The 20483-nt window shown below is 35.5% G+C and overlaps 3 protein-coding genes and 2 long non-coding RNA genes across 10 annotated transcripts; 2 read left to right on the top strand and 3 right to left on the bottom strand.

Moving 5' to 3' along the window:
• The first annotated feature begins 1816 nt into the window (after positions 1-1816).
• On the top strand, positions 1817-3398 carry LOC109182745 (protein DOWNY MILDEW RESISTANCE 6-like). Its single transcript, XM_019332924.1, has 3 exons — positions 1817-2070; positions 2445-2692; positions 2791-3398. Exons 1-3 carry the CDS (start codon positions 1828-1830, stop codon positions 3359-3361), a joined length of 1062 nt encoding a protein of 353 aa, XP_019188469.1. The 5' UTR covers positions 1817-1827; the 3' UTR covers positions 3362-3398.
• LOC109182759 lies at positions 2062-2971 on the bottom strand. Its single transcript, XR_002054408.1, has 3 exons — positions 2885-2971; positions 2467-2562; positions 2062-2382 (listed from the first exon to the last, which is right to left on the bottom strand). It is a non-coding gene; the product is annotated as an uncharacterized LOC109182759 (long non-coding RNA).
• On the bottom strand, positions 3122-5109 carry LOC109182766. Of its 6 annotated transcripts, none has more exons than XR_002054411.1 (3): positions 4959-5109; positions 4196-4274; positions 3122-3305 (listed from the first exon to the last, which is right to left on the bottom strand). It is a non-coding gene; the product is annotated as an uncharacterized LOC109182766 (long non-coding RNA). The 6 variants fall into 6 exon arrangements; XR_002054420.1 differs by lacking the exon at positions 4196-4274 and adding an exon at positions 3434-3495 and having other exon boundaries at positions 4950-5109; XR_002054431.1 differs by having other exon boundaries at positions 3122-3264; positions 4950-5109.
• Positions 5110-11894: 6785 nt separating this feature from the next.
• Positions 11895-14722, top strand: LOC109186547. The gene is made up of 7 exons (XM_019336572.1): positions 11895-12059; positions 12482-12955; positions 13495-13638; positions 13874-13968; positions 14056-14239; positions 14339-14497; positions 14582-14722. Exons 2-7 carry the CDS (start codon positions 12827-12829, stop codon positions 14720-14722), a joined length of 852 nt encoding a protein of 283 aa, XP_019192117.1. The 5' UTR covers positions 11895-12059; positions 12482-12826.
• Positions 14723-15048: 326 nt separating this feature from the next.
• On the bottom strand, positions 15049-16448 carry LOC109182719 (uclacyanin-3-like). The gene is made up of 2 exons (XM_019332887.1): positions 16223-16448; positions 15049-15598 (listed from the first exon to the last, which is right to left on the bottom strand). The coding sequence occupies exons 1-2, from the start codon at positions 16377-16379 to the stop codon at positions 15204-15206; spliced, it is 552 nt and encodes a 183-aa protein (XP_019188432.1). The 5' UTR covers positions 16380-16448; the 3' UTR covers positions 15049-15203.
• Between the last annotated feature and the right edge of the window lie 4035 nt (positions 16449-20483).

Here is a 20483-nt window from a genome sequence, read left to right on the forward strand (position 1 = left end):
GCTACCGAAACTAACTACTCTATAAAGGAGCCGGAGGCCAGAGCTCCTATTTTTTAGTTACGCTCTGATATCTTCCTTCCACACAGAACTTCACTCCATCTTCGTCTCTGCGGATTCTGCAAAATGCCTCTCCCCGCCGTGATACTCCGTGCAGTAGCCGCTGTGAAAGCATATTTCCGTCGGTGCTTCAACTTCGAAAACTTAACGGACTTGGATGCTTTCTCTCAGGACACTTTCAATATCCTCGCCGAAGTAATATACTTTGCTTTCTCTCTGATCTCTTTTTATGTATACGTTTGCAACTATGCATATACGCAGTTTACATTTATGTCAGTTGTATAATTGTATATATTCTCTTTCTGTTTTTTGACCTCTAATTTGCTGAGTATATATATTTCAAGACAGAGTTTCTTTCAGAAGATATTACGGTTTTGAACTTTGAATTTGTGGAATCTATACTGATTATGCACAAATGCTGCTCGAGAAAATGTTGATAAGCATGAAGTAAAATAATAGTTAGACAATGTGTAATTTCTTCAATGTTGATTGTTTGTGAATTTGTGGAAAATATATTATTGTAGCAGTTATATATGTGATTATTGAATGCTATTCTGTATTTTTTTTCTCCATGTTCTTGAGGATTAGTATTTGATGGTTACTGTTTGTGTTTCTTTCCTTTTATTGTTGATTAATTCTTGAATTCATTTAAAGTGTTTATATCATTCATTTGTGTCTGCTAATTAATTACTCTGATCCGTTCTTTATGCAGAATCCGCAGAGACGAAGAAAGAGCGAAGTTCTGTGTGGAAGGAAGATATCAGAGCGTAACTGAAAAATAGGAGCTCTGGCCTCCGGCTCCTTTATAGAGTAGTTAGTTTCGGTAGCAGGGTAAAATGGGAATCTTGGAAGTTAGAACCGTTAGTATAGTTGGCGGGAAGGAGATTTTTTTTTTTTTTTTTTTCGAATGGTTGGAACTTGGGATCAGAGAACAAGCTGACCGGTCGTTATATCATGGATCGGCCCATTCCTTATAAATGGCCCAGTTAATCAACAAGCAATAGTTATTGCATGGACCGTGGTTCAGTCCGAAAACGACTTTGTTTCATGCAATTCTTTTTCATGTGGCTCGCTGTAATGTATATTTTTATAATTCATAATGTTAATTATTTTACGCATAATGTACTTATTTTAATTTATAAAAATATATTATCTTACCCAAAAGTTTCATTATTCTAACATATAATGTACATTATTCTACCACACATAAAGTACATTATTCTAACACATAATGTACATTATTCTAACTCATAAAATTCGACGACGTCATTTTGGCATGCGGTTCACACTAATTGTTTGTTGAAATGAATGGTTCATATTATTCTGATTTTAGTATTATTATTATTTTTTCTATTTTACCATCTATTATATTATTTATTTTTCTTAAATACCCTTTGTATTCCGTCAGTGTAAACTTTAGTAATGAAATATTCTGTTAATAACTATTTCTTATTCTTAACTTACTCATCGATTTTCATAATGAAGGTGTTAGGTTCGAACTCCATCCCAACCAAAATTGACATAAGTAATGAAATATTCTGTTAATAACTATTTTCATTTATGGAAGCAGCTCCCCCTACAAAAACAGTATCCAGTCAATGTATTCAATGAAACTGTACAACACCAAGAACTTTTAACACATTCAATGATAAAAGATAATTTGGAAATCCATATTCTCTGCTACTTATAAATATGGGAATGATCTGAAAAGGCAACTTCATCTAGTGTACACTACACTACTGCAAAAGGAGTAAATTGTCGAGAACGTACATGATGGAGAGCTCTGCTTTAGCAAGTGCTTCATTTACGAGTGCAACATCACTTACTCGAAGGGGGTTAAGTCATCTCCCGAAAAGTTACATTCTCCCGCCATCAGACCGCCCCAACTGCACCCAAAACACCAACTCCTCTAACTTGCCAATCATCGATCTTTCCTCCATGCAGCATCCTCTGCTTCGCTCTCGGGTGGTTCAGGAAGTACGTCTGGCCTGCAAGGAACTAGGTTTCTTCCAGGTACATACAATATCAACAAATGTCCATGTTACACTGTAGTGTAACACGGATGAGAGTAAGAGAACTATCGCTTCTCCTAGAAAGAAAAAAGTCCGAGCATTTTATCTATCATTCATGTCAATGCATGCAATTTTAGATGATTATTTGAGTAGTATGTTCTAATTTCTCATAAGTGCCATGATGGAATACTACACGCACCAAGAAAGGCAGGAATTTGAGCTCATTGTGTAAAAGTCACATACTTTATGCATGTAGTCATGTAGATGTGAGAATTAGTTTCATCCAGAGTGTAAGGCAACTTACTAACTAGATCTGCACATAAATTATGACATGTATGAAGCATAAAGCACATAAATATACTGTATGCATGGCAGGTCATTAACCATGAAATCCCACCTTTGGTCATGAATGGTGCCTTAGATGCTGCAAATGCATTCTTTAATTTGCCAAGCGAAGATAAAATGCAGCTGATGTCTGATAATGTTCACGAGCCTGTGAGATATGGCACCAGCCTAAATCATGTCAACGACAAAGTTCACTTTTGGAGAGACTTCCTCAAACACTACTGCAATCCAATCTCAGCTTGGATTGATTTGTGCCCTTCAAACCCTCCATGTTACAAGTAATTATATATTCTTTCATTTTCTTTAACTATCCTTCATTACGAAATTAGATAGATATACGAGGAAAACATTTTTCAGTATATATTTCCTTGTGCAGGGAGCAAATAGGGAACTACGCAAAAGCAGTGCATGAATTGCAAAAGAAGCTAATGGAGCTAATATTCGAAAGTTTAGGGTTACATCCCACTTACTTAAAAGAAGACATTGAAGAAGGATCAGAAGTCATGGCTGTTAACTACTACCCAGCATGTCCTGAACCGGAACTTGCATTAGGCTTGCCACCGCACACAGATTACAGCTTGCTATCAATCACACTTCAGAACCAACAGGGGCTGCAAATCCTGGACCGGGATAAAAATTGGCATTCAATACCAGTTATAGAAGGGGGCTTAATTGTTCAACTGGGAGATCAAATGGAAGTACTGAGCAATGGTCAATACAAGGCTGTCATCCACAGAGCAACAGTCAACTCAGAGAAGTGTCGAATTTCAATTGCTAGCCTGCACAGTCTAGCTCTGGAGAAAAAGGTAGGACCAGCACCAAAGCTTGTGGATAAGCAGAACCCATTATCCTATAAAGAAGGCGGCTTTGGTGATTTTCTCAACTTCATTTCTGGCAATGACATCACAGCAGCAAGGTTCATAGACACATTAAAAATAAATAAATGAAGCAGTCAAATGATGAATGGCAACCTCCAACCAGACTACCAGAGGGACAGTTTCTTAAACTATCACTTCTACCTTTGACTTCTCATTCTCTACAATTTGGACATGGACCTACACTTTCACCTCTTCAATCCATGCTGTTTGACATATACAAAACTAATATTACTAGGCTACTCATCAACTTCTCTTAATGTAACTCTGAAATAATATAATAAAGGAAGATGCTCTTTATTAATATGTTTGGGGGTAATAAAGACTTTATTTGAACTTACACTCGAGCAATTTTGTCTCTTATGTGTCACCAATATTGGTTAGACACTTAGACACCTAGCATCCTTTTGAATCACATAATTAATTTTGTTAATCCTAGACAGGTACCCACACATGCAACTTGCCAGACAGTTGAACTTATAGAAGTATGAAACTTGCCACGGTGAATAGTTAAATTGTCGCTTTATTACATCAACCCCAATATTAACATGCACAAAATGCACACCAATCATTACTATGCCACTAGAAAAGATTTAAAAAAACAAACAAACAAACAAAAACAATAGAGGGAATGGGTGAATACTTAATCCAAATTATGCTGTCATCCTTGGAGGCTGCAGATCATATTTTCTCTCTGGGAGTGTCACTCCATTTCATAGTAGTTTTCTCGAGTTACACAGTTATAAGAGACTAGGGAGGATTTCTAAATATGATACAATAAGTGACTACATCATGAATTTGCTAAATCTGGCATCTACTGCAGCTAATTAAGCTAAATGAGGCGATGATTTCTTGTCTTGGAAGCATATACTCTGCTAAGTGTTCAGAGAGAAGAAGGGAGCTTACATTTTGAAGGCAACAGCAATAAAGCAGTTGCATTCAAGAATTGCTAGCACATAGATTCCATGATCACAAATTGCAACAACTGCAGAGCCATTGAGACCACCATTTACCAACTTAGCCAGAACTATTTTAATTTATTTAGCAAAAAAAAAAAAAAAAGGAAAAGGGGCAAATATTGCATACAGAGCAATGTTATCATTGATTTTGCTTAAAATCATCAGTAATAGCTGATTGCAATTAGTTTTGCTTCTTGTTATCAATATATAACTTATTCAAACAATTACTGAAACTTCACAATCGCTTAATATATCCTGATCATAAGCTGAAATTGAACAACTGCTTGGTGTGTGTGTGTTTGTGTCTGCATGTATATACTCAATGCTCCTATCTAACTATAATTTTCAACAATTTCTATCAATACCGTATTTAATTACGGGAAAATGCAAGCGCCCGATGCTGAGCTTCAATTAAACAATTTTTTTGTCGACCAAACACGATGATCACAAGATCAGCTATCGTAGATTTGATAATTATGAATTAAAGCAATTACATCTCGTCTAACTCTTTTTCTAGACATCAAATCGAAGAATCAGCACAGCAACTAAAATACACTGAAATTGATTTTTTTTTTTTTTTTTGGGGGGGGGGGGGGGGGGGGGGTGTTATTTATGGATATACCTAGCAAAAAGGGGGGAAATAGAAAGCTGAAACAGAATTACACTCCTAAATGGCTTAATTGCAGAAGAGATGAACTTACGAATAAAACCTGTTCTATGATGCATCTTCCTCGCACTCAGTTTCCCTCTTCCCTCCCTCCATTGACGTTGCGCTTTCTTTTGATCTTTTCTGTTTTTTTTTTTTGTTTTTTTTTTTTTTTCATTTTCAGTTGTTCCGTACTTCCGTACAGCGCTTATATTTTTAATTGATACGGAGTACTTGTTATATCATCGGGTTAACGTTTCTATTATATTATGTATCTTAATTTAAAAATTAAGGATTCGTGACCTCTTCCCTCACTGTCGCTGGTGAGACGAGATTTTTGATATAAAAAAATTAACTTTAACTTAAGTTGTTTATAGATGATGATGGGTTAAAAGTCAGAGGATTAATAGCCATATCAATTACTAAATTAATTACTCAATCAATTGGATTGGATATAACCGATATTAGCTTTGTTTGATAACATAGTTAGATTATCAATTAATTTTGACTTATTTGATCACTATTATAAATTTAAAAAAAAAAAAAAAAATACTCAAAGAAACATTTTCCAAACACTTTTTTACATATAATTTACCAAACATTTTTTTTACAATCAGTTAATACTATCAACTAGTCAAACACAATAACCCAATATTTACCAAACATTCTGTAATTAGGGTTGTTAACGAACCGAACATGAACGAATGGAGGTTGTTCGTGTTCGTGTTCGTGTGTTAAGGTTTTTAAAAATCTTATTCGTGTTCGTATGTTAAGCGTTCATTAGTATTCGTAAACACATTCACAAGCGTGTTCGTATGTTAAGCGTTCATTAGTATTCGCAAACACATTCACAAATGTGTTCGTATGTTAAGCGTTCATTAGTATTCGCAAACACATTCACATACGTGTTCGTTAACGTTTGCGAACACGTTCGTTCACGTTCATGAACGCTTAATAACCAAACATAGGCTTATGCTCATGATCACAATTCGTTCGTGAACAATAAATAATCTATGTTCGCAGACCATAACCAAAGAAACAATACAACACATTTTGTTCACGAGCTCATAGCAAACAAACCAACAACTGTTTATACTTTGTTTGTTTATGAACCGAGCTTAAATTTTATTCATTTATGTTCGTTTATATCTTATAAAAAAATAAGGCAGAAGTGTCAAATAGCCCCATCTACTATCGCGAAGTGCTCAATTTACCCCACGAACCAAAATATAGTGTAATTAGCCACACGAACCATCTAAATTTGTTCTAATAGCCTTTTTCGCAGGTAATGAGCCAGTTGCCTATGACGCTTCCCGGTTACGCTGAGGTGGCTTGTCTACGTGGCAATAATTAACAAAATTTTGATACAACTCATCAATATTTCCATACAACTCATCATTGACGTGAAATTAGGCATTCCCAAATTCCCAATTCGTGAAACCTAGCCCGACACCGACACTGGAGAAGGAGAAGCGTTGATTGATCTGACGACCTGCACCATTGACGACCTGCGTGTTGGAGTACCCCTCAACGACAATGGAGAAGCCAAAGTCGACACCATTGGTGGTGGACTACACGTCGACGCCATTGACAACCAACTAGGTAAGCTTTGCTTTGCTTTGAAATAAATAGACGAGCAAATGGTTTTGTTGATTTCTTGCTTTGTTGTCATGCTCTGAATATCTCAAAACAAATATACTATGCTTATTGTTCTGTGGTCCAGACAATATTAGAAAAGTTAAAGTGTTGTGGTCCTGCTATAGGGTTGTGGTCTGCTCTTTTTACAGTATTCGAAAAGTTAAAGTGTGTGATGTGGTCCTGCTATTGTGTATACAATGTCTTGTAAAGGTCTTGTGGGGGGTCCTACAAAACACTAGGCTTAAATTGTTTGTTTGTTGTGATTTTCAATTTCTGTATTTAATAATGGTGAGAACATGTGAAACAGATGACTTTTGTCTAGTTGTGATTTTTATACTGTGCATTTGCTTATTCTATTTCAGGATGTCAGATACTATTGAATTACTTATTCACCATGGTGGGAACTTTATAAAAACCCCTAGCCTTAAGTATGTTGGTGGAGAAGTAGAATCTGTAAAACTTGACCCAGACTTGGTATGCTATCCACATCTTATGAAGTACATAAAAGAGCAAAAATATGGAAACATTATATCACTAACATACAAATTACCTGAAGAATCTTTTAAGTGCTTGAAACTTTTAAATAATGATGCTAGCAGTATGCACTTAGTTGAGATTACTTTGAAGGGTAAGAGGTGTGAAATATATGTTGAACATGGGTTAGATGATCCAGATTTGGTTTCTATTTTGAGCTTACCTTGCCCTCAAACTGCAGAAACAGAAATAGAATATAGGGCTCCATCTGGGTGTTTGAGTGATATTGAATTGGATTTTGATGGCTTTGAATTTGGAAATGAGGGTGGTGTTGGGGCAGAAAAAGGAGGGGAAGTAGGATCAGACTTTGAAACTGAAGGTGGGGCAGATAGTGATGGAGAAACTGATGGTGGACCTTATAGTGATGAAGAAACAGATGGTGGGGCTAATGATGGTCCTGATGATGGGGCAGAAACTATGGGTAGGCAACTTGAAACTACTACTGTTGATGAGCATGAAGGAAATGGATCTGTTTACTATGATTCTGATGATCCTCCTACCATTCAAGAAGAGAATGACAATGATGTTGGTGAAGAGGTCCAATCCAAGATGATGAAATCTAGACATCCTATATATAATCCAAAGTCTGATCCACCTCATATTGAGTTAGGAATGTTGTTTGATGATAATGTGCAATTTAAAAATGCAATGATTAGTTATGCTGTACATAATAAAAGAGACATTTATTGGAAAAAAAATGAACATAAATATGTCAGGACTGAGTGTAAAGGAGAGGGCTGTCCATTCTATTGTAGTGCAGGGTGGGAAGATAGATACAAATGCTTTCAAGTAAAGTCAATTAATCTGGTCCATAGATGCAATTCAAAGTACAAGCTAAGGGTTGTGAGTCAAAAGTGGCTTGTAGATAAATTAGAGGACAAAGTCAGGAAGGATCCTTGCATTGGCTTTACTCAACTGAAGAATGACATAAGGTCTGATTTAAAGCTCAATATCTCCATAAGCATGGCTAGAAGGACTATCAAAGGAATTATAAAGAAACTAGATGCAGGATATGAAGGGCAATTTAAGAGACTAAGAGATTATGCTGAAGAATGTCTCAACTCAAATCCAGGTAGCACTGTTAAGATAGAAACAAATAGGGTTGTTCCAGATGCTCCATGTGTGTTTCAAAGAATATATGTTTGTTTTGCTGCTGTTAAAAAAGGGTTTGTAGAAGGCTGTAGGAAGGTGATTGGGTTAGATGGGTGTTTCTTAAAAGGTATGTTGAAGGGAGAGATTTTAACTGCGGTTGGTAGGGACGGAAACAACCAAATGTATCCTATTGCCTGGGCTGTTGTTGAGATAGAGAATAATTCTTCTTGGAGATGGTTTCTGAAGTTGTTGAAGGCCGATCTAGGGATGTGGGACACCACTGACTGGACAATTATGAGTGATCAACAAAAGGTATGCAATTTAGTTTTTGTACATGTTTATTTACTGCTTTATTTACTGGGATTGCATTGGTATTTTTGCACTGATTACTTCTAAAATAACATGTGGCTACATTCATATTTGATAGTTAATGGTAATTTGCCAATTTGGACATGTTTAACACTAGGATTGCATTAGTAATTTGCCAATTTGGATTATTAAAATTTCAAATTGACAGTTCATTTAAGGCTTTCCTATAGTTTCACAGTTTGCCAATTTGGTGTATTAAAATTCCAATTTGGATTATTAATAGACTTGAATTCCAAGTTACTTACATGTTGCCAATTTAGCTTATTCACATCTAAATGAACTGTCATTGGATATTAGCTATTTAAAACCCTTTTTAATATGCATTTTCTGCAAATCCAACTCAAATAGAGTGTTTACATATACTTATCTTATAGGAAAACCATGAATTTCAAGTTACTAGAAACTAACATGTAGCTGCATTCATAAAATAAAATTCCAAGTTTCCAGAAACTATCCTAACAGATTGCTTATTTGTTGCAGGGTCTTAGTACTATTATTGCAGAATTATTTCCTGGGATTGAGCACAGGAATTGTGCAAGGCATGTTCATGCTAACTGGAGTAAAAGTCATAGAGGCAAGGTGATGAAAAAGCATTTCTGGCAATGTGCTAAGGCTACCACAGAAGCACAACTACAGGAAGAACTCAAAGCATTAGAAAAGATAGACTTGAATGCAAGGAAAGACTTAGACAAATACCCAATGAAGATGTGGTGTAAAGCCTTTTTCAGGACAGAGGTGAAGTGTGACATAGTGGACAACAACCTTTCAGAAGCCTTCAACAACACACTCTTAAAGGCTAGGTCTAAACCCATAGTTTCAATGTTAGAGGATATTAGAGTCGGAGTGATGAAGAGGATTGCTGCGAAGAAGTCATCAGTTAAAAAGTGGAATGGCCAATTTGGGTCATTTATTATGAAGAAATTAAATGACAACATTGTTGAAAGTGTTGGTTGGGAGGTGGATTTTAATGGTGATGATGGATATGAGATAAAGAAGGGGAAGCATCAATATAAGGTGAGCATAGAAAGGAGAACTTGTTCTTGCAGATCTTGGGATCTCACTGGAATCCCATGTTCACATGCAGTTTGTGCTATTTTTGACAAAGGAAGACAACCAGAAGAGTTTGTGCATGATTGGTACTCTAAGGATGTGTATATAAAAACATATGCACATGTGATTCAACCCTTAAATGGTGAGATTTTTTGGCCAAATACTCAAAGTGATAAGATGCATGCACCTGCTCCAAAGAAGATGACTGGAAGGCCTAAGAAAAAAAGAAAGCAAGAAGAATCAGAACCTAGGCCTTCACAATCCACTACTCATTTATCTAGGAAGGGGAGAGTGATGACTTGTGCACAGTGTAAGCAAAAGGGACACAACAAACGTTATTGTCCTAATCAACCAAGTCAGACTGCAAGTTCAAGTGCAAGAGGTGGGCATTCTGGTGCAGCAAGAGGTGGAAGGCAAGTTGGGCTTGGTATATTTACAAACCCACACACTGGAGAAGTCACACTAAATGTAAGGAATGATGTTCACTACTTTACTTGCCCTATTGTTGTGTTACTTTGGAAATAATTAACTTCTGGTTTTATTTTTGTATAGCGTGGACTACCAAGTCAACGAGTGATATATAAACCTAGAAGGGGGAGGACCAATACACCAAGCACAAGTGGAGGGAATTAACTCTGTTGTAGTTCTCTGTTGGCAGTGTAGCTATGTTTTGGATATGGCTTGTAACTATGTTATTTTTTATTTTTGCAAGTCTAACTGTTTCTGTAGACAAGCCAGTAGATGTTTGAATTACCATTTGAACTCTGTTTTAGAAGTGTAGATGTTTGGCAGTAATGAACTCTGTTTAGCAGTGTAGATGCTTGGCAGTAATGAACTCTGTTTAGCAGTGTAGATGCTTGGCAGTAATGAACTCTTTTTGGCAGTAAATGAACTATGTTGGCAGAATTTTGTGTTCATTATTTGGCAGTAAATGAGCTATGCAATTTTGCAATGAATTGGGCAGAAACTCAGTGAATGTTTGTGTGAATTTGGCAATCAATTTTGCAGTGAATTTGGCAATGAATTGGGCAGAAACTAAGTGAATGTATGTGTGAATGGTAATGAATTCTGCAGTGAATTTTGTTTCATTTTAACCATTTTAACCAATTAAATTGGTATTGGCAGAATTTTGCTTCATTTTAACATAAACACAGCTGAATTTTACTTCATTTTACCCATTTTAACCAAATGAACAAACATGAATCCCTGGCAGTAATGAAAAAAAATGCTCAATGTTTGGCTAAGGCAATAACACAATTACCATTGGCACAATGTTATTAGCATTCATACAAAAACCATACATGCCATTCGATTGAATTCTAAAACTAAAACAATTAAAAATCATACAGACTCTTTACAGAAACTAACACAATTAACAAACAAATCAAAAACCACTTTCTCTTTACAGCTTTCTTCTCCTTCAATTTCGTCCGCTGCAATTCACTCTCAAACATTGCACGTAGAATACCTATTTCAGTCATCAAATCAGCCCTCATGCTTGCAACCAATTTCTTCAATTCCTCAATTCCCTCTGCATTTTCAGTTTCTTTCCAAACAAAAAAACCACACCCAACACCCTCCTGAGCAAAATTTAAAACAATTTTTTCTCATTAAAAAAAATTAACAACAATCTATAAAATTAAGGATATAAACGCACCTTCCACCTTTGACATCCATAAAATTTCTTCCCAGAATCTCGGGTTGTGCAAATTGGAGCCTTCAATCCACACCTACAGTACATAGGGGGATCATACTCCAAATTAGGTCGCACGCTAGATGAAGCCGAAGATGATGACATGACGAGAATTCGCACACCCAAATCTGTTGACGAAGCCCAGACGCGCTTGGAGATTGAAGAGTGAACGACGTGGTAACCTGCGATTCAGGTCGTCTGAACGGAGAAGATTGAGGTCAGGAAGATTGAAGAGTGAACGGGCTGATTTGTAGGGATTGAGGTCGTGGAGATGATTCAGGTCTTATAAACTGAGAAGAAAGAATGACGTGTTCTACTAGGGTTTGAGCTAAATAATATATTCCATGTCATTAAGAATGTTTTCCACGTCAGAAGAATGGAAAGGCAACTGGCTTGTAACCTGCGAAAAAGGCTATTAGAACAAATTTAGATGGTTCATGTGGCTAATTACACTATATTTTGGTTCGTGGGGTAAATTGAGCACTTCGCGATAGTAGATGGGGCTATTTGACACTTCTGCCAAAAAATAATAATACTCGCTAATAAAAAAAAGAAGGAAGGAGGAAGAAGAAAGAACAAAAAGAGAAGGCACTGAGATTTTAACGCCATTTTACGTGCCCGCATGACTACCTTCAATGCTCTGTGCGCCTGTGACTCTCTTCCCAACCTCTATCCAACATTTGCATCTAAATCACTCGCGCATAGTTTAGATTCCGGTCGTTTCTCGCCGGAAAATACCTCAGTGTCCGACTGATCTCATCGTCTTCAGATCGCAATGAATCCCGATTAGTACGTTATAGTATTATCTCGTTCATTCTCTACTGTTTTTTTGCGTAATATCAATTATCATCATCATCAAATAGTTATATACTTCATTGTTGTTGTTATCATTGTTACTATCAATTTATCGTCACCATCATTATCAGTAGCTCTTTAATCTCTGCGTATATCAGGGATCGTCGCTATTGGTCTTGTCATTAACGAATTTATAACCCTATACTTTAGAATATTTGTAAGCTGAAATCCAATTTTTGTTTAATTATATTCATTCAATTTTGTTGTATTTGAGAAAAAAAAAATACTTCTTAGTAAAATTGTCCAGACAGTTCATTTTCGGCTTGTGAAAGTAAAACCTGAGAAAATGCAGTGTTTTTGTTTGACCTTTTGCAAGTTATTTGATCTGTGAAACTGATTGGTGCCATTTCTTACAGCGATTATCTTTTCAAACTTTTGCTAATTGGAGATTCTGGAGTTGGGAAGTCATGTCTCCTTTTGAGGTTTGCTGTAAGTTGATAGGATGCTATTTCCATGTTTGCCATTCTCTTCCAATATAGTATACTATGCAGATGAAACAAGTAGAGGATTCATACTGAGCTTGCTTCTTCCAACTTGCTTCTTGCTTCTTCCAACTTCCAATATTCCCATTTTACCCTGCTACCGGAACTAACTACTCTATAAAGGAGCCGGAGGCCAGAGCTCCTATTTTTCAGTTACGCTCTGATATCTTCCTTCCACACAGAACTTCGCTCCTTCTTCGTCTCTGCAGATTCTGCAAAATGCCTCTCCCCGCCGTGATACTCCGTGCAGTAGCCGCTGTTAAAGCATATTTCCGTCGGTGCTTCAACTTCGAAAACTTAACGGACTTGGATGCTTTCTCTCAGGACACTTTCAATATCCTCGCCGAAGTAATATACTTTGATTTCTCTCTGATCTCTTTTTATGTATACGTTTGCAACTATGCATATACGCAGTTTACATTTATGTCAGTTGTATACTTGTATATATATTCTCTTTCTGTTTTTTGACCTCTAATTTGCTGAGTATATATATTTCAAGACAGAGTTTCTTTCAGAAGAGATTCTGGTTTTGAACTTTGAATTTTTGGAATCTATACTGATTATGCACAAATGCTGCTCGAGAAAATGTTGATAAGCATGAAGTAAAATAATAGTTAGACAATGTGTAATTTCTTCAATGTTGATTGTTTGTGAATTTGTGGAAAATATATTATTGTAGCAGTTATATATATGATTATTGAATGCTATTCTGTATTTTTTTTTCTCCATGTTCTTGAGGATTAATATTTGATGGTTACTGTTTGTGTTTCTTTCCTTTTATTGTTGATTAATTCTTGAATTCATTTAAAGTGTTTATATCATTCATTTTGTGTCTGCTAATTAATTACTCCGATCCTTTCTTTATGCCTTGTTGGAAACACATACAGCTCTACTCTACACTTTTCCTTGTTAGTACATCCATGACTGCTGGACTATGGCTCCAATCTGAGGGTGACGTTGGGGTGCCCTTAACTGTTGTTGGAATTTCTGGAAGCATGTTTTGTCTTTTTGCCACGCCTCGAGATTACGAGGTATATAATGGATCAAGATCATCTTCTTATTATCTTTTTTGTTTCTAGTGAATGCAAGAAGGCCACTCTTATTGTAATCTTATAGTGACCAAGTTAATAACCTGACCAATTTGGTTAGAACATGCTTCTTATCTAATTTGTAGGCTTCTATGTACCTACTATCTTTGGGCCTTTGGACACTCATATATACTATCTTTTCTGTTTCCAATATATATATATATATATATATATATAGGTGTTCAGGAGTTTCTCTCTGTATGCTGCTGCATTTTTTATGGGGGCTTCTTGGTTGCCTTGCACTCAACCTTACCTCAACTTCTTTGATCCAAAGTAAAGATTTGAATCCTAAACATGAATTAGACTTTAAACTTGAATGAATTTTTGTATCTAAAATCTGATGTCATTTTTAATTTGCAGTTACATCATTGCTGTTCTTTTGGGTAATACTCTGTGCGTGGTCGTTTTCCGGACAATAACCAGGTGGGTAAGAGGACGAGAAAGATTTGCCATTTATTCCTATGCCGCATTTTACTCTACTATACTATCAATGGTATGGACGGGCTACGCTTTCTACTACTTCAATGTCTACTTGGTTTTAGCGGTAAGCATCATATGAGCTAGGATCTATATATAGCATTTCAATTTTGTGTATGTTGTCCATTATATATATTCTTAGCGTGTTTCCATTGTGTTGTGGCAGACGTTTTTGTACTTGGTACTCATCTTGGTGTACGTGATGCTATATAGCCAAGAAATGGCGGCGAGAGCTGCTGCGGGGCAAGAAATCGACTCTGTGAATTTCAGTATGAGATTCTTCACTGACGCTCCGGGGATTTGGATCTACTCTCTCGTTCTCCTTGTGAGTAGATTGCTTCATCTTGAGAGTTTAGCTATGGGTTTCGTGGCTAGATCTGATGTTTTACGTATATATACATCCATGCAGTTTAGGTTCGCGGACGAGGAAGGATTGAAGGGTTGGGAACTACTAGCAATGCTTAATCAAGCAATAGCGGAACGCAGACAAGCAATGAAGCAAGGACCGAAAACGGGGAAAAAGGGGAAACGAAAGGGGAGAAAAAACTAAAGATTTCATACTTTAGATACTATATATATATACCACTCCTTACAATTGAGATTACATACTTCCGTTCCGTTCCCATTCACTCTCAATACTGATACTAATTTGCCTTTTTAGTTTCTCTCATTATTCAACCTAAAAAATATATTTCTCTTATCACTCTACACAAAATATGCATTTAACCCTTATTCTATGTTTGGTAAAAGATTGGCCTATAAGTCAAGTTTGACTTATTTGACCAATACAAATTTACCAAACATAATCATCTAACAACCATTTACCAAACAAACCCATAATCAAACCATCAAACCATTTAGAATTGAACAACACCCTTTGCGTAAACAAGGTTAATCAAATAGCTTTATGTTTACTTATTTCTTAAATCAAATTACAAAATTAATCCACAATATGTAAATTTAAAAAATCACACATAATTAATAATCAAGAAAACAAATGTATATATAGCCGCGCGCGCACTGCCTCTCGCCTAGCTCATCAATGCCAACAAGGCTCCCAAGGCAAGCGAAAACCCAAAGATGCCGCCGGAGCTAACCACTGCACCGTTGGGAGAGCTTTTTCCGGCGGGGGTGGGAGTGCTGGGAGGAGAATCAGAGTCGGAGGGGGTGGAGGGTGTGGTGCCGGAGGAGCGAGGAGAACCACCGGCGGGGGTGGAGGAGCTGCCGGACTGGACATTGATCGCCAACTTCATACCGGTTTGGCAGTGGCCAAAACTGGGGCACATGAAGTACATCGGACCGGCCTTGCTTAGCTTAATGGTTGTTTTCCCGTCGGTGAAAGATCGCAAGGCGTTTCCGGCGTTACAGTTATCATAGTCGTCTTTGCTCACCTCGTCTACGCCGTGGCTTCCGCCATAGTTGAACACTGTTTCATGAAATTGATAGTGAATATTCATAAAAACTCCAACTTAATAATTCAACTAATTATATATATATATATATATATATATATATATATATATATTTGAGATCCTTAGTCCGTAAATGACCATAAGGTAAACCAAAAAAGCAAGAAAACTAATTTTCATTAAATCAATTTTCGAGTCAACTCTTAAATAGAAATTTTGTGTCTGTATAGCAATGTTGAAAAAATAGCTAGGCGCCGCGGGCGCTTAAGAGGACGACCCCCTAGCACCTAGGTGCCGATTAATCGGTGTCTATACCTAATTTTTGCAACTCTGTTGTATAGTATAACATCTTGCATGTATCCCAAGACTAATTCAAATCCAAATCGAGTTAAGTAATTTGACTCTTACTTGAAAAATGTCTAGTTCAGAGTTTTTTTCCTGAGTCTGTTAAGATTTATATAGAAATGTAATATTTATAAGGAGAAGTGTAATATTTATTAAAAAAATTTACCCGGTCTCATTAATAAGAAGCTATGATCTAAGACGGTCTTATAGGAGGTTTTGTCTTGGTATGAATATTAAGAAAGATATAATCGTTAGGTTTATAGTACATAATAAAAATGTGATGAAATAAACTTTACCAAGACTATCGCCAACGGTGAACGTTTCACTGGCTGCCCATGTGGTGTAATCGCCGGACTGGCTCCACCCGCCGTCGCCACCGACGATGTGGTCCTTGGCGAAAGCTGCCGGAGAAGCCAGCAGGAGGAAGAGAAGAACAAAAGTTGCCATTGCCATATATATCTCTAAAGATGTTGTGATTAGTGTATATATGAAATGTTGAACTTAAGGATGATGCGTAGACGAAATTATATAGTTATATATAGGCAGGAGAAGATAATTAAGGAATGATTAAATTAAAGACGGCTAGCTGTAACTAAAGATTAATAATTTCCCAATTATTATGATGGGTTTTAATGATAATATTATATGCATGCATGGCCACCTAATGTTTGAACATGCTTAACGTTTGTCCATCGAAAACGTTGACTTTTCGTAGCGTATAATCATAAGCTCATAATATGTCGAGATTCCATTTTTCTTGCATTTCAAGCTTCAATTTTGGGTGACTCGGCTCGGATAGGTCTATCTTAAGTTCACAAAATAGATGTTGGTGAGTGGTCTTTTTTAAATTTACTTTTGTTAGACAACGGGATATCTTGAAGGGCTCTAAGTATAGGTGACATCCCTTTAAGTCCGTACCATACTCAGATTGATACATTTCTCACTGAACTGGTCCAATTAAGAGATAAAGTGCTCATCAAATTGATTTTTCCATACAAGAGGGGATTTGAACTTCTAACATCTCTTAAGAGATAAAAGTGCAGTGCACAATCACTCACGCTAACCAAGCTGCTTAATTGGTGAATGGTTTTTATTTATCTAGATCGTATGTGTTGAGCATATAATATATATATAAATATAAATGTGCAATCTAACTATCAGCTTAGGTTTTTAGTTAAAATGAAACATATTTTTCAATTTGATAGTAAAGTCATACCAAAAGTTATGAGTTCAAATCTTTGTGTTTCACGATGTAGCTATTTTTGTGTGTTTAGTTGTTGTAGTTTCTATTTTTTAATTTTAAATTTCAATTCACCATAAAATGTCATAAGTGTGAGTGGCAATTCACGAATATAATATTTTTTTTCCCTAAATTAGTGCCACACCTAATGCTTAATTTAGATGATATAAAAATTAGGATCATGGCAGAGAGTGGGTATGGCAATTGATATTTTTGGTTTTATATATTAATTGTTAGTTACAATATTCTTCCTCTTAATTAGAAAATGATTGTCACGTCTTGTATTTAAATCAAATCAACTTGGTTTAGTTGAATTGTTGAGAATCCTTGCCTAACCACTTCATCCCTATCAGAGGAGAGAAACATCCGGGGAGGACCGAATAACTAAATGGGAAAAACATGATTTTTATACTTAAAAGTTGTGTAAATTTTTTTGTCAAAATCTTTGTAATCGAATTAATTACATATAGTTTTTCAAAAAAAAAAAAAAAGATTTATCTAATGCAGACATTTAGACAGTAGTTGCAGGTCTCTCCCGTCATCAAAGAGAAAGAGACATGCAATATCATGAAAGTCACGAGTTTAATTCTTACCAACACATTTTTGAATAAGGCCGTCACATAATATTTTATTAATACAGTTTATTTATCATATGCGATTGGGGTGCTATTGCATCCAATGCGTATATTCGGGTAGTAGCTGTAGATTTATCACGTTATATAAAATAAATATATTAAGAAAGAAAAACAGAAGAAGAAAGGAGAAACATGCAATAATGTAGTCACACGTATATAGTCAATGGACGGGTGATATTCTTTTAATAATGTTAGTTTTCCTACATTATTTGACAATTGGCAACCAGATCAGAGTAATGGTCAACTGTCGTTAACGAGTAGAATAATCCATGTTCACGTTAAAAAACAAAAAACAAAACAAAAACAAAAACAAAAAACACACACACACAATTTATAAAAGTAGGTAAATAGTACCAAAATTATATATATCAAATAGTTGAGATGAAATTTAAGGGGTGTTTGGTTGGATGGAGAACAATTTTTATGGAAAAGGTTTTTTTAAAAGTGGAGAAAAATGTATGTTAATATATGTTGTTTGGTTCATGAAATTCTTGAAAGTTGAGGAAAGCAAATTTTGTACACGAATGGTATTTTGTTTTCGGCAAGAATTGGAAAGAAAATAGAACATGGTTGGACTATTATATCCTCAGAAAAAGTTCTTAATTACATAGGTATTGTTGTGAAATTAGATGAATCCTCGCTTGAACATTGTATCGTTTACAACTCAAGAATACAATATAGAATAAATAGAAAGAGACAAGAACACAGAGAATCATCAAATCTTTTATTAATCATCCTTCAGTATAATATATACATATACAAAGTTCTAGTATAATTACAATACTACAAAAGGATGAAGAGGTATTATCATAATATAATACCTATAGTGATGTTCACATATATTTATTCACAATATGTATAATTTCAAATAGAGTTAATACCCACTTTGGTCCTCCGACTATTAGCTAATACTCGATTTAGTCACAAAGTATTAAAAGTACCCAATTTAGTCCTCTAACTTTTAAAATCACACCCAATATGGTCCTCCGTTACAATTTTCGTCTATCCACCGTTATTTTGAGGGCAATGAAGTCAATTTACTTGGTCCAAACCTGTTTCTTCCTTTGGTTAACGTCGTTCGAGGCCCCTCCAGCGATCGAGCCACTGCATGGACAATCAGAGGATGCTATTGGAGATGCTGAGCATAGTGGACTTGTCTCTACTTCGCTCCATGAGATTGAGCCTACTCTATTGGGAGCATGGTGTCACTTCATTTAAGGAAGGAATGTGCTTTATCAACTAAAATGACACTTATGCCCTTCAAAATAACGGTGGATAAATGACAATTCTAATGGAGGATCACATTGGGTACCATTTTAAAAGTTAGAGGACTAAATTGGGTACTTTTAATACTTTGGGACTAAATCGTGTATTAGCTAATAGTCGGAGGACTAAAATGGGTATTAAGTATATTAAAAATGTAGTTTTATTTATGGTTCATATAGACATGATCCATGAAATAATGATTGGAGAATATCGAAGTCAATCATTATGTTGTGGAACCGTGCCCACTTTGCAAGGTGGGCACGGTTTCAAACGACGCCGTTTTCATGTGGTTGAGTAACGGTGTTGTTAGTGGCACCGTTATACTCCATAATTTATATACTGTAGATTCATAATTTCTATACTGCAGATTCATAATTTCTATACCGTAGATTCATAATTTAAATACAGTAGATTCATAATTTCTATACTGCAGATTCATAATATCTGTACTGTAGATTCATAATTTCTAAACTGTGTAGTTATCAAATTATGAAAATATAGTTCTGTGATTTGTGAATACAGAGTTCAACAATTGGGAATATGAACATCGAAAATTATGAACATATAGCTCTATAATTATGAACATATATTTATAAAATTATGAACATATGATTCTATCACATGTTTACAAACCTAATACTGTAGATTCATAATTTAGATAAAGTAGTTTCATAATTTCTAAACTGTGTGATTGCGAAGAGAGAAATACCGTTTGATTTTTTTTTTTTTAATTAGAACAACATCATTTTCAACGACCAGGACTATGTGGTCTAATGGTATCCGGGTTGGACTTCCATTTGGAAGGTTGTGAGTTCAAGCCTCAGTAGAGACGTTATTGGCTCTTTGTGTTTCAATAGGTTGAGAAAGTATATGAACAGATACTACAATGTAATAGAGCTAGTAACATTCAAAAAAAAATATCGTTTTCAACGGAAACAGTACTGTTGTAAAACTGTGCCCACCTTACAAGGTGGGCGTGGGTATGGTTCCACATCATAATTCTCATGGACTTTTTCCGAGCTTGGAGGCCCCTTGGGCCCAACAAGAGGGTGACATTATCCAGTTCGCTAAGAAATGTATAAATAATAATAATAATAATAATAATAATAATAATAATAATAATAATAATAATAATGGGTACTCTAACGTAATTATCAATTTAACATTTTAATTAAAGTAAGCACATCTTTCAATTTGACCGTCATGTTTGATAAAATAATTAGTCTATTAGTCAATTTTGACTTATTTAATTACTATTAACTGTTTAATTTGGTTAAACAATCAAATTAGTGTTTAATTAATTAGCTTTTTGTAACAACTTATTACCCCAAAATACTAAAATTTAAAAAACTGTTCAAAGTAACTTTTTCAATAAGCTTTTGAGAAAGTCATCTTGTATGTAATCAGTTAACAGCT

Source organism: Ipomoea nil, unplaced genomic scaffold, assembly GCF_001879475.1.
Source record: "Ipomoea nil cultivar Tokyo-kokei standard unplaced genomic scaffold, Asagao_1.1 scaffold0188, whole genome shotgun sequence".
In the NCBI taxonomy this organism is placed as follows: domain Eukaryota; kingdom Viridiplantae; phylum Streptophyta; class Magnoliopsida; order Solanales; family Convolvulaceae; genus Ipomoea; species Ipomoea nil.

Bases quoted from the DNA above. Each gene is read 5' to 3' on its own strand.
- LOC109182745 (XM_019332924.1), top strand. From the start codon at position 1,828: ATGATGGAGAGCTCTGCTTTAGCAAGTGCTTCATTTACGAGTGCAACA. The intron at 2,071-2,444 runs GTACATACAATA...TATGCATGGCAG, and splicing joins AGGAACTAGGTTTCTTCCAG to GTCATTAACCATGAAATCCC. The intron at 2,693-2,790 runs GTAATTATATAT...TTCCTTGTGCAG, and splicing joins TCAAACCCTCCATGTTACAA to GGAGCAAATAGGGAACTACG.
- LOC109186547 (XM_019336572.1), top strand. From the start codon at position 12,827: ATGCCTCTCCCCGCCGTGATACTCCGTGCAGTAGCCGCTGTTAAAGCA. The intron at 13,969-14,055 runs GTAAAGATTTGA...TTTAATTTGCAG, and splicing joins CTCAACTTCTTTGATCCAAA to TTACATCATTGCTGTTCTTT. The intron at 14,498-14,581 runs GTGAGTAGATTG...ACATCCATGCAG, and splicing joins TCTACTCTCTCGTTCTCCTT to TTTAGGTTCGCGGACGAGGA.
- LOC109182719 (XM_019332887.1), bottom strand. From the start codon at position 16,379: ATGGCAATGGCAACTTTTGTTCTTCTCTTCCTCCTGCTGGCTTCTCCG. The intron at 15,599-16,222 runs GTAAAGTTTATT...TTCATGAAACAG, and splicing joins CACCGTTGGCGATAGTCTTG to TGTTCAACTATGGCGGAAGC.